This window comes from Gambusia affinis, linkage group LG18 (genome assembly GCF_019740435.1).
Source record: "Gambusia affinis linkage group LG18, SWU_Gaff_1.0, whole genome shotgun sequence".
In the NCBI taxonomy this organism is placed as follows: domain Eukaryota; kingdom Metazoa; phylum Chordata; class Actinopteri; order Cyprinodontiformes; family Poeciliidae; genus Gambusia; species Gambusia affinis.
In genome coordinates, this window is record NC_057885.1 from 14,027,058 (window position 1) to 14,040,657 (window position 13,600).

A 13,600-nucleotide genomic window follows, 5' to 3' on the forward strand; every position below is an offset into this window, starting at 1 on the left:
AAGAAAATCAGATTTAACTGCAATATTAGGTTAGTCAACCAGTTTGATTAAAAAAAAACAAAAAAAACATTTGTCTACTTTGCTAAACTAACTAATAGGTGATGCATTCTCCTGTTCTTAAAATTTTCCATTTTCTATCTTTCTCCATCAAAATCATACTCACTACATATACACATAATTATTGGCTATGCTAATTCTACCCTTTAGCATGGTATGCTAAACTTAGCATGCTAAGGTTAGAATTAGTTCTGTTGTACTGAAATTCAATTACCTGTATTTTTAGTTTAAGTTCAGATGAAATCTGAATATGCAAGATCCCCTCTGTGATGCTTGGAAATATTTAATTGGTTTAATAGTTCAAACAGCAGTTGTACCGTAATAAGCATTAATATGAAGCTGTGGAAACTGTCTCAGCACTGCTAGCAGAAGCTAACATCCACAATCGTTCTTTTGCGCTCGGGGATTCATCCAATCAGCGGCAAAGAAAATGAATGCCACTCTAGATATGCTTTTTCTACGCTTAATGTGGAATCACGTTCCACAGAGAAATACTGAAACGAGCTGTTTTTATTTATCAACTACTAGTTAATCTGCCACTGAACCGTTGATATACCATATATAAACAAAAGGATCACGTCACTAGGTGACTACTTTGCAAAACATTCTCCTTATTCTCCTTTAACTCTGTGAAAAATCGTGACAATTATTTCCGATAACATCACCAATCAAATAAGTTAAGAAGGTGCAGGTTTGTTCTGTTTTTTAAATCAGATCATTAAAAAGGGTAGATTCACTAAAGCACTTTTTTCTTTTTTTTGCTTACTCTGCTAATATATTTTACTACTGCACTGTTGAAATCAATATTATGACACTTCTTAGTCAGAAAATATCTGCTTTTCAAAACATTACATTCAGAAAACTATAAGGAGAAAAACCTCGATTTGAAAAAGAAACATATCTGTGCAATAAATCAGGAATAATCTCAAGATCGGTAATTCTGACAAGTTCTGATGATTTCAGTATTGACCTAAATCATCATCATCATGATTTTTACTCTTAATGGAGCTGCCTATGGCAATCTTCAATACTCTTCTACATATAAATCCTTATGAATCATAGTGACAACTAAGCAGCTCACATGTTTGATTCATATGTTTTGAATCAATGCTGTTTCTGTTATGTTTTTATGTTCGATTGTTTATGACAAGTAAAGCAAACAGTGGAACTAAAACGCATGTATTCCCCCCCCCCCAAAAATAAAAATTTATTTGAATGTTGTTTCGTATGTCTGAGTCAGAACTCACATAAATTATGCACACAAGAAAGCATTTTGTCTAACCAGGCAGAACAAAAACATTTAACATTTCTGTTGAACTAGATACTAGGTGACATAAAGGGGGAAAAAAAGGTTTGTTTTCGTTTTTATCCAAGAACTGAACAAAACTGAACCACCAGCATGGTAATATCTGTCTGGCTCTTGCCTCAAGTGATTGTTGTTAAACAAAGGGAACTGTCTGCTGAAGATTCAGGATGATATGAGGGCTCCCTAAACAAACGGTAAAAAATAATATAAGTCATTCTTTGCTGTCTTGTGAAAGAGGTGAAACCGTTAGACCCATCGCGATTGTAATCACGTCATTTCCAGATCTGTTTGCTTGTGGCAAGACAGCAGTGATATTCCGTTATCCCACAGCGTCCCCAAAGTACAGAGAAAGCAGGAAGATGCACTCATGTTGGTTGCAGGCACTGGAACTGCCAACATGCACTGCGAATATGTGAAATGCCCTGAAAGTCTTATTTGTTTCCGCCTTTTCCTCGCAGAATCGCAGAAGCAGGCAGCCGAGCATCTTCAGTCGGCTCACTTTGTGCGTTAAAACCGTTAAAAGGCTCCTGACTCGAGGAACAGCAGCTATCGTCCCCACTTCACCTCGGATTCTCCTCCTCTGTGCTTTTCTAGGTCACTCTGACGTGCGGAACGGAGACAGCCCTGCGATCGGTGAAGGAACCCAGCAAATGCCAGTACATCATGGACTTTGAGACTCCGGTGGCCTGTCAGCCGGTGCTGAAGCAGAGGGGCGTGCACAGTGAACTGTGACCTCCCCTTCCCTTTGCCACCTCAGCCTGGAATAACTTGGACCCCTGCCCTTGTTGGCTTGCCCACAGTGACAGGCCGGGGTCCTGAGGGTCCCCTCTGACATCTGTGTTGTCAGAACGTATATACTTCCAAGCAAGTTTGACTGAGGTCAGAAAGTATTTTTTTGTAATGATGTTCCATGAACACTTTCTGTGGTTTGCGTTGACTTACTTTACTATTTTATATCCATTCTGTGCTTCTGTATAGCGATTACTGACACATTTCTGAGACAGGAACCTTTTGTGAAATAGCTTGGTTTCATTACAAAACAGAGCAATATTACAATAAATGATTTCATAAAGTCAGGCCAGTTAGGTTACTATTGTTGCGAATCTAACCGCTACTTTGGATGGTGGCTTTGTCATTCTTCTCGATTGTAGAGTTTGCTTTATTATAGCCTTTATCTAATATCAGAAGAAGAAATATTGATATATCGTCTTACATGTATAAGTAAAATAGTTATATTTAAAAAAATCACCAAAAAGACCAAAAACCAAAAATAAAAAGAGCGATAATCAGCAGGAGATGTCAAGAGTTCAGTTTTTTTTTTTTTCCCCGACTGAAATTTGTAGGATTTCCAGTCACTTTTAGTCAGTTTTACAGTATCAATGCCAAAGTTTATGTTGAATCAGATGGGATGATTGTAAATGTTACATGTTTGGACAGGAAGCTAGTGGATCGTTTTAGCTCCAACTTTGGTTTGTGTAATTCCGTTACAAAAAGCCTCATCTTGGACATGTTGACGTTTCTGTCCTGGGGGGTTTTCCGATAAATTGTGCAATGAACATTTTCTTTTTTTCTGACAACTCCAGTTGGACGTGACGACAGTGATCACCAAACATCCAGAGCAGCTGATGAGGCGCCACACATTTATTTAGGCCAGATCTCTGAATACTAAAAATGAAAGAAACTGTTTAACTCAACATTAATTTAATGTACCTTTGTGTCTAGAGCTAATGAATCTGGTCTATTTAGCAGTAAACATGAATTATTCGTCTTCAGAGTATCAAATATGTAAATCCGAGCCTCTGTGACCGTTACATATTTACATTTTAAACAAAGGCTGAGATCCAGCAGGGAAGGTCAGAAAGTATTCAGGAACGCACCAAAACTTCTCAGTATGTCCATCAGAAGGTAAAGTGTTGCAGTACTTTCCACTTTCACTTGAGAGATGAAATATTTGTAACTGTATATTATAGAAAGTGATTACGTTACACGTAACTGCTGTATTAAAGTTTTATTTCTAAACAGTTTTGTCCTTTTTCCATCTAATTTAAAAATAATTTCACAGGGAGTTTTGAGTAGTTTAATGTTACATGACACTGTACAAACCAAGGTCCATAAAAAAACTTGATGTGGAAGAACTTGACTGGTAGGCTCGATTCCAATCCAACAAAACGCAGATTAGTTATTTATTTAGATAAATAACTATCGCTAAGATTTAGGATTACGTAAAGACACAACTTTGAGATGCTTTATCATTTTATTTATTTAATTTGTTTCATCCATTTTTTTTTTTTTTGTCCATCCACTCTTCTCGCTACACTGTGTTGGATGTGATGATGTCATAAGGTAGCTATGCAAAGTCCAAACTTTAAAAGACCTTCAAAAAAAATCGGGAAAACTATTTATCAAGACCATTTCAAAAGATGAGAGAAATCTTCAGTTTTAGTTGGAAAATTAAATCAACGAGGGGTTGCAGTTTCCTGCACGCTCGTGCTACGTTAATATGCAGTCTTTAAAGACTTCTGCAATATTTGCAGACCTTCAGTTCTTATTCTATGCTGAATTTAACAGCTATTGATTTTCCAACATCCTTGCAGGCCAAGCAGTCTGCCTCTTCCCCGGCCTGCTGTCTGTGACGTTACGTAACAGATTGTAGGGGTTTCTGCAGCAGAGCCCTCTGCTCATTAAGGGGGAGCTAAATCAGCTGTCAGGTTTCCAATAGTCTGCCTGATATATTCCTGGCCTGCTGGGGCAGCTGGGTGGCTGTTTGCCTGCTAGCAATGCAATAGCCTGAGGCCCTGCAGCTCAGGAACTGCTCCTTTTTATTTATCTGGCCTCGGCTCTCATCCACATGCTGTGTTTGATGGCGAGCCTAACCGTTTGCCTTCACCTTTGATTTTCCAGAATAATAATGGCCCGGTTTGTTCAGGGAGCCGGCCAAATTGGATTTACCACGTTGCTCCCGAAGCTTTCGAAAATGCATACGGAGTTATGCAGAAAATGCTAAAGATGGTGAAGGGATCAGAGTTCAAATGTAAAGTGGAGCAAAGGAACAAACTGTGGAAGTTACGCAAAATCTTTTCAATTATAATTATGGATAAAATGTTTGTAATTACCATAGATTTACAGTTTTGAAATGAACCCTAGATTAAAAAAAAAATAGCTAAAAAACTGTACATAATTTCAACTAAACAGCAGATGAAAACATGAAAACGTTGAAACACTGCTGTTCACTGTGGGCCAGACTTTACAAATGGCTTAAAGGGGCCCCAAATTTTGGGTTCTTCAAAACTTTAGGATGTTTTTGTAATGAACACACTTTTTCAAGCATTGCACCTCATATGAAACTCAGGTCCTTTAATATGTGGTGTGACGTTCTAATATTTTTTCCATGTTTATGACTGTAGACAATGCTCACATATTTGAAACTCCTGAAGTTATTTTACATCTTTTTGGCACCAACATGAAGCCGTCTCACATGGGGCATTATAAATCACCTGGGTAGGGGGGAGGTTTGTAAGTAGGGTTAAAATGAGGGCTGAAATTAGGGTTAGAATTGAGGTTGGAACCAGGGTCATATTGGGAACCCTCAGAGCCAGTGGCCCCGTGCTTCTGCTTACATTCAAAACATAACCTTATTAAATTGTCCCAATTAAAGTTCATAACTAAACTAATCCTTGTTTAGTCAAACATCAAGGATTATGCTTCCACATCGACTCTGACTGAGCAAAGTGTTTTTGCCCAAGACTGGCAGATTTTCAGTTTCTATCTAAGGTTCAAATTTGTATTTCTGAAACATTTTGAAAATGTCTCCCAATAACTAGCAACTTTCTAATAATTTAGCTGTTGATAACACAGCTGCAAATCCTCCCAATCTACCAGATTGCCTCTACCTGTGAGCTCTGCCGCATGACGACATGTGGCTGTTTCCTTGAAAGAACTTTTTGAGTTTGCTTCAAACCCACAAAGAAACCGATTCGACAGTCTGCAGGGCATTAACAGCTCCTCACTTTACTGACTGATCATCGTGTGTTAAATGAGTTCTGTGCTTCACCCCACACGCAGCGTGGGTGGAAAAATTAGTTTTAGATGGGCAGTTATTAAAAACCCACATTAACCCTGTGTGATTCTGCAGTGTGTGTGTATATTTTTTTTTAAAGTCCACTGATGTGAGGCTCTGGATCAAAAAAGGTGGGGGGGGGAACGGAGGGAGCGGTGGGAAGCTATCAGCAGGGAAACCAAACACACACACGCTCCCGAGCAGATTCTTACACACCTCCATTCAGCACATTAGCACATGAAGGGGCAGGGATGGAAAGTCGTTCCAGTTGAGCGTGGGTGTATTTGTGTGTTGACTCCAAATTGCTAAAAGGGCCCAGAGGCTTTCGATTGCATTAAATCTCAGTCAGCTTTGGAGAAACTAGTTCAAGGTACCTGTCCTCTAGAGTGGGAGACAGCGGGGCCTTCGCCTGACTGACTGGCTGACTGACGCCCACCACAGCCCAGCGCCAGTTTGGCTCTTTTGGAGATTGTTCTATAGGCCAGCTCCTTTTAAAGGGAGGCCAGTTGTGGCCTCAGGCCTGGGGGCGGGAGGAGAGAAAGCTCAGCGCTGAGTTGGCAAGACGCAGACTCATCTGACTTCCTCTTGTCTCCACTTTATTCCAATTAGTCACAATGGAGATGCTTCAGTCCCAAAACGTTTAACAGTTCGTTTCTCCAAACAGCACTATGTCCATCATAAATTGTACATTTTCAATCCGACTGCTGATGATGGAAGTTCTACCACCAAAGTTGAATGTAAAATTGTTTATTTATGTTTCTGCCCCATGGAGATTATATGCTTTAGTCCTTTATGTAATAACATAACATTCACAGTCATTAAATCAGTCATCAAACGAGGGACAATAAAATTGATTGAAACACAATTAAATAAGTGACTATAATATTATGTTTTACAATGCCCTCCACAATGACTAGCAACTTTATTGATGTTTTTCTGAAATATTCAAAAGGAATACACTTAAGAAGTTAAGCTGAAAATGCCCAGGCACAATACAGTCTGTTGGGTGAGTTTTTGTAAATAACTACAGAATCTGGAAAAGACCAAATCACTTAAACATTAACACCCCGAACGTATCTGTGTCATTTTCACGACTCTCATATGATTCAATCCGGTTGCAGGCAGTTCAGTTTAGTCTAATTATTTCTCACAACATGCAGTTCAATTCAATCCAATTACTTCAAATCAATTTGAAATCCAAATGCAGTCAAAAATTATCCTCAGAACAGAATCCCATTCAGTCCAGTTAATCTGACTTGCATGCAGTAAAACTTAGTCCAATTAAAGTCTCTTACTAACAGCCTTATTTGGTTATATTAATATTGATTGCATGCATCCCAGTTAATTACATTAACACAGTTAATTATTTCTGCCCAGTTATGGTTAAATTAAATGTAATATATCCAGATTCATTGGTTGCATTAGCTATAATAACGTGGGAATAATAATAATAAAAAAATAGTTGTCTTGCAAGGGAAGCAAACAGAGTCAACTCTGCAGAAAAGCTTTCAGAAATGGGATTTTAAATAATCTTAATCGGACCAAACAGTTGAAGCCTGTGTTTGGATTGAGCTTAAACCAGCAGTGTGTATACCTCAGCATCATATGCGCCACATTTGACTTTATTCAGCACACAGACATTGTGTTGGGGGGGTGGAGGGGGATGTGAGAGAAAAATAAAATCCTAGATACAGATGAACAAAGACTAATATTGACAGAAAGATGGGGGAGGATTAGAAAGACATTCAGACAAGTAAACACCAACAAAGACGGCAGTGCGCAACGACGCTCGAGGGAAAACTGCTCTTTGAGAGGAGGAGAGAGGCTGAGGAGAAAACAGTGGTGGGAGGAGCAGGCAAGAGGAGAGAAATGCGAAACTGTGAAAGGAGAGGAGGGGTTCGAGGCTGCACTGCCAGTCTGGTAAAGGGTGTTTCTGTGTTTGTGCTGTCATGTCGGCGAACGAGGCTCAACACTTCCCCTGTGGAGTGGATGAGTGTAAGCGTGCCGCGGTTGGAGGCTGGAAGGCCGAGCTGTGATAGCATGTGGTTCGCAGGAGCCTCCCGCAGTTGGCTTCTTACAGCGAAGGAGGCTGGTGGAGAGGGGCGATCAGGGCCATGGAAGCCAGCGACTACATGGGGGTCTTTCCTTTATTGCATTTTAGAGTGAGGAAAAAAAATTCAAAATGGTGTGGAGGCAGTCAAGGACATTTTAATGCAAGTGTCACTAGTAGATTGTGGCAGGAAATCTGGAAGATCATAACGAATGATGCTAGAAAAAAAAACAGTACAACCGTAAAATACGTAGATGTATTTTAAGACTGCACAGGAAACACACCGTTTTCTTGACTGACATAAAAGGAAAGTAAAAAAATAATAATAATAATAATCAGCTATCAGGAAGAGAACTGTGGGATTGCACACGTATGGTTCATTCTTGAGAATGATGACAGACGTTTGAAGGCGCTGCATTCATCTACACCAAGTATAGACATGATGGGAATGACCAACCATCATATCGCTGACGATGAATCACAGAGATGAACATATTTTAGTTCAAAATCTGCATATTGACCCCACAGCAAAAGCCAAAGACCTCATGAAGACGCTGGATAAGGCTGGTAAAGACAGAGTCATTATCCACAGTGCAACGTGTAACAACAACTGAAAGAGCACTTGGCAAGTGGTTCAATCCAGTTGCAGATAGTTCATTTTAATCTAAATGAACTAAATTGGGATTAATTAGTTCAATTAGAAGCTAAAGAAGTCCATTAGAATCACTCGGACAAATCCAGGATGGATGGTTTTGTCTGAGGCCGTGTGGAAGTTCAGCTTCATCTGCACCACGTTCTGCCCTTTGGGGCCTGGAGGGGAAATAAAATTTGACTGAAATCTTAATCAGAAACAGGATAACTCTCCGATTATCACTTCTATTTAGCAGCAGAATGCAAAAAAAGCGATTCAGTCTATTGTTGACCTATCTGGCATGCTGGATGATTTTCTGCTTTTCTTGTGTTGTTTGTTCAGATTAGTTTCACTTCTGTACACAGGCTGTTTCATGTTCCGGTTAGCAATAGCAATGAGGATATCTGAGAAACTAGGGTAAAACATAGAAGAGTGAAAAGTCACTACCCAAAATATTTGTAAAATTTTCCATGTGAAATGTCCAATTTGCAGTTTGTCAGACATCACTGGTCTGTGAAGATACCTTTTTTTTTTTTTTTTTTCCCCATCCTTCTTCGTAATTCACCAGATAAATGGGGTAAATTAGTCAGGGAACGTTCCTGGAGATTATTTCCAGTGCGATAGCTCTGTGGAGAACAGCTCTGTGCTGGCATCTCTAATGTCGCCATAAATCCAATGCAAAACATTTTCTGCTTTTCATGCATGCAAGGTGAAAGAAGATTGCTACATCTGACGGGATGAAAACGGACGCGTAAATTAAACCGAGGACAAAGTGGAAATTGATCCGAGGTGGCATTCCAGACACTCGCCATGCCCTTCTGTGGCTGCTTCACCCTCTGCAAATTGTTGTTTTTTCCCTCTTGTAGCCCCCATTAGGATGATAGATGAGAAGAGATGGAGAGGGTATGGTTAATCTTCTAGGGAGAGAAAGACTGGGGAGAGGGAGTGTCGGAGACGGAGGGGGGGGGGAGGAAGAGACCAGCGTGGCCTGTACATAAATAAACAGGGCGTCGCAGGACGGATGAAAAATGACTGCCATCGCCTCTGAAAAGACGGGAGGATGGGCAAGCGGGAGGAAAGGGACGGAGCCGAGCACGGCCGAGTGAGGGGATGGAAAGTGATTAAAAAGGAAGCAGGAATGAAAAGCAGAGAGAGGAGGAGGAGGAAAAGTGGGATATAACGAGAGGGAGAGCAGCGGGATCTCGGTGGGAGAGGGGAGGGGATTCTGGAGGGCTATATTGAGCCCAGCCTCTCTACAGGAGCTGCTTAATGAGCACAGAGATTTTTAAGTAATTATTGGTTATCAACCTGATAATAGTCATTGCTCTGGTTTTGTGTAGCAGACTCCTTATACTTATTCAATTATAGCCATTTTTTTTAACAAAGCCTTGTGTTTGGGGGCCAGCCAATATCGCACTATTTCATATCAGATCCCTTTCTACTGTATTTGCTTTAGTGGTTCACTGACTAAACCAAATAGTACAATTTGTTCAGGTGTGGATAGAAGAAAACCGCCTCTTAAATGTTTTAAATGAAGAAATATCGGAAACACCACTGCATGAAAAATTTTGGTCGGCTGCAATGGAAGAAAGTTCAACTAATGTCAAACCGCGTGAACTGCTGTGTCACGTGCCATTTTTGATTCCGCTGATTTTAATTCGTCAGCAATTGATTGTGCTGACGAGAAAGACGATGGAGGAGGAACCATGTGTGCTCAGCAGCCTCCACAGTGCAGGGAAGTCGTCCATTTTAAGGGTGGCGAGCAGCAGAAGACCTGCTAGCTTCTCATTAGCAGGTGAGACACACTGATAGGATCTTGGGATACAGTCGAATGGCTGGCCAGACAGACAGATGGTTCTCTGCTCCATTACTCAAGAATACAGCACAGCACTGGATACTTTCCACTCCACACACACATGCACACATAAAGAGAGGGAGAGAAAGAGAGAGAAAACGAGCACTTTAGTCTTTTAAGAGAATAAAAGAGGCAGAGAAGCATGCAGAGATGTGTTGGGAAAGTCTATAAAAGGACGAACCAGAGATGTGAGAGCGCTGATGTTGCAGCCTCAGGATTTATTGCCTGAACAATGCCCTGGGTTTTTGTTAATGAAACTGGTCTCTTTAAATAATAAAGCTTGTTTTTTACCCTCCTTTCAAAGTATTGGATTTAAATTTCAGATGAGTGCTGCGAGGGGAAAAGAGATACGACTGCTGCTCCGCTAAAAAAAAAAAAAAAAAAGAAGAGAGGAGAAGTCAGCACTGGCTGCTGCAGCGTCTGTTGATTCAGTCATCAATTACAGCAGCAGCAGTCGTGATAAATAAAAGTCAACAACTGACTAACAGCGAAACCCCGTCCAGCTGCTTATTGAGTTCCAGGCCCACAGCATTCGCCTGCCTGTACGCACACACACAAACACACACACGCACACACCATTGATCTCTATAAGGTCTTCAAAGTCTACAGGTTTGATCAAAGCTGGTGGAGGGTGGGGAGCAGTTTTCTGAAGGCCAGTAATGCTACCTGAGGAAGAATAAGAAGGTGGTGGTGGTGGTGGTGATGTGGGGGGGAGGGTCTCTGATGCCGTGACAGATCTGGATCAAGAGTACCTATTGCAGAATCAAAGTCAGCAGTATCAATATTTCATCAGAGAAGAACCAGCCGGTCGCCGTTCACCGTCTCTCCTGCAACTGTCTGGACCAAATGCTTGTTCTTTCCTGTCCTTTTGCTTTCCTACAGAGATTCTTTTGTGGGTTACAGTCGCCTCAGTCTTAGTTGCCCAACCTGTGGATCATAGATTTATATTATTGACACTGCATCCTGGTGGGTTACAGTGAAGCCAGTGGGGAAAAATGTATCTGTCTGCTTACTGATTTTTTTCTGTCTTTTTTTTTTTTTTTTTTTGAGGTCAGATTTAAATGTTTCAGATATCTAAACATATTATGCAAAGAAGCACCTTTTCAAACTATTATGTCATTTATTAAGACGGAAAAGACAAATCAACTATATGAGAAAAATACTAGTCCAGCGGCGGTAGAGAGATTTAATTCAAATTTATGTGCTGTATTTATGTACAGATATCTTCATATTTTAACAAGATTATGTGTGATGTGAATTATCCATTTTGGACAGTTTATTGATCAGCTATCACCTCGACCCTAAGGTGTTATTTTACTGTTCGAGCAATATGCTTCAATGATCCTTCACAGGATGACTTCAACTGTTACCTGGGCGCCACATCATGGTGCAATAAATGAGCTGTTTGGTTCATTACAAAATGTAATGTGTGACCACATCCCCATGCAGTTATCGTGACGTAAAGGACCGATGTTGCTAAACACAACAAACATTTATTTCTATACATAATACTTCCAAATAATCAGTGTCACATGACTTGTACTCGCTCAGTAAGGTAGTTTTGATGGCCCTTTCACCAGTTATTGCAGATTTTTTTCTTTATGGCCGTAGTGCCATGATAAAAGAAGAGTCAAATACTACAGATGATAAACTCAGTCAAATGTGTTAAATCATTTCTGTTTTTGGCTTGTTCATGTGGGAAGCTGCAGATTTCAGTCTAGATAGATGTGATCAATATTGAAGAAGGAGCTTCTTTCGTGGATGGCAGCCTCTCAGTTAAAGGCAACATGAAACTGCACCACTGTGGCCTGTGGGGCTGGTTTTTCAAGAGCTTCCTGGTTGATAATAGGCTTGATCTACCTAAGGGTGAATATTTAGGGTGAGTATTAGTGGAGGTAGATCACTGGAGAGAGGCACCAGCCCCCCAGTGACCCTGTAAGGATATGCGTGTTCGTATAATGAATAGTGGGAATGCATCTCGGCATGCGCGAATAATTTTGATTAAGTAGATATTCGAACATATAATTTTTATGGCTTGTTTCTTGAATAATTACACCACTAATTACAATAATAGCTCATATGAATCATTAAAAGCTCCAAATTAATATGACAGTCATGTAAACTTCCGATGTGTCCAGGTTCAGCCTGTTGTACAAATAATAAAATAGGCTAAATAAAAGGCAGAGCTTATGAGATGTATATCAACACGGAACTTAAATAAGCAAAATAAAAATAATAATAATAAAAAAGAGAGTCTTAATCCTGTCAGTGTGTCAGAATCATACAACCTCAATGTGTCACAATCTGGATTCTTCTCCAATCCCAACACAGGCAGGCGGCAGCACACGCTGTGCAGAAACTAGGCTACAGAGTGCTTAACATGGCACCACATTGACTAATACAGGAAGAGGTGAAGTTACTCCCTGAAACACGGAATTAACGCAGGAGAGGGGAAATGAAAGTTTGCATTATTTTTAGAAGGAAATTATGTCTGTGGATCTCAGTAATTATAAAGCAATTCAGAACTGACTGATAGGCCTTGGGTTTACTCCACCAGCCGCACTCTCGCAGCCTTATCTTTACCCAGCACAACCGCACAGACTCCTACATCCATTTTAATATGGTAATTATCGGGCAAATTCCAAACAGCGAGCAAAAGGAAAAGCTGGCGAAAGCACTTAAAATGGGATTCAGCCACCTGTCACCAATATCAACGCAACTCATGCTTTCCACTCACTTCCTGATGAGACGGGTTTATTCAGGGTATTTATAGACCTTCTCCTCCTTTGTGTCCACTCCCAGGCAAGCTATTTGCGGCTGATTCGCAAACGCGATAAACGTACGCACAATGACTGAGCTCCGTCATTTAGAATGAAAACCATTGTTCGAGCCTCTGTTAACAAGGTGCTTTATTGTAGCTTCTATTCATTCCATAGGCTGAAGATATTGTCACGCAGTACAATGTGACAGCTGAGCATCCAGATTCATCTGGGGAGCAAAAAACACAGGATTTGCTTGGCGACTCTGGTCTCGGTTTGTTCGAATCGTGCGTCTTTCTGCTAAAGCAAAAGGATAGAGAATGTGCTAAAGACGGGGTGAGAGACTTCCCTGTAGAGTTTTTCCTTCTCGAGGCAAGTTCTTCTGGTTTGAAGTGACTCTGATAACTTTTCTTACTAATAAAGAAGTTCTGAGGAAGAACCAGCAGCCATTCTCTGGCTGGCGACATCTGACTGTTGACTAAATCATGTTGGCAGGAAAAACAAGACGAACTTCTTTCATCCAAATTCACCCAGTGAAGAGGCAAATAAACCGTTGTTTTTAAAGGTCAGAGCAGACAAAGGAACACAGCAGACTAGTCAGTGGTAAAGTGGAGAAGTTCAAAGCAGGGTTTGGTTCCAACATGTTACTGTCATGTATGGTGTGACTGCAGCCTTACCAACACATGGTCATCCAGCTAAAGTGAAAAGCCAGGCAGGCAGAGAGCTTTCTATGCATCTTTCTAAAGCGTAAAACCCAAAGTTCTTGGTTGGATAATTATTCTATTTGCACATGTGAAAGTGTTTGTGTTTTTTTGGGGTAGACAGCAGCTGTGTTTTGATTGGTCATAAAAATTGCGCAAACTGGAATTCCGAAAATAAATTTGC

The 13,600-nt window shown here is 40.6% G+C and overlaps 1 protein-coding gene across 6 annotated transcripts in view; it reads left to right on the forward strand.

Moving 5' to 3' along the window:
- LOC122820601 (glucosidase 2 subunit beta-like) overlaps positions 1–13,600 on the forward strand; it is a 158,495-nt gene that overhangs the window by 141,085 nt on the left and 3,810 nt on the right. For 4 of the 6 annotated variants that reach the window (XM_044098161.1, XM_044098163.1, XM_044098164.1 and 1 more), the window contains one exon: positions 1,958–3,355. In XM_044098161.1, the coding sequence (XP_043954096.1) occupies positions 1,958–2,095 (138 nt within the window). In that variant the 3' untranslated portion in view covers positions 2,096–3,355. Of the gene's footprint in view, positions 1–1,957; positions 3,415–13,600 lie in introns of those variants that run through there. The other 2 variants (XR_006368836.1, XM_044098162.1) reach the window with 2 other exon arrangements.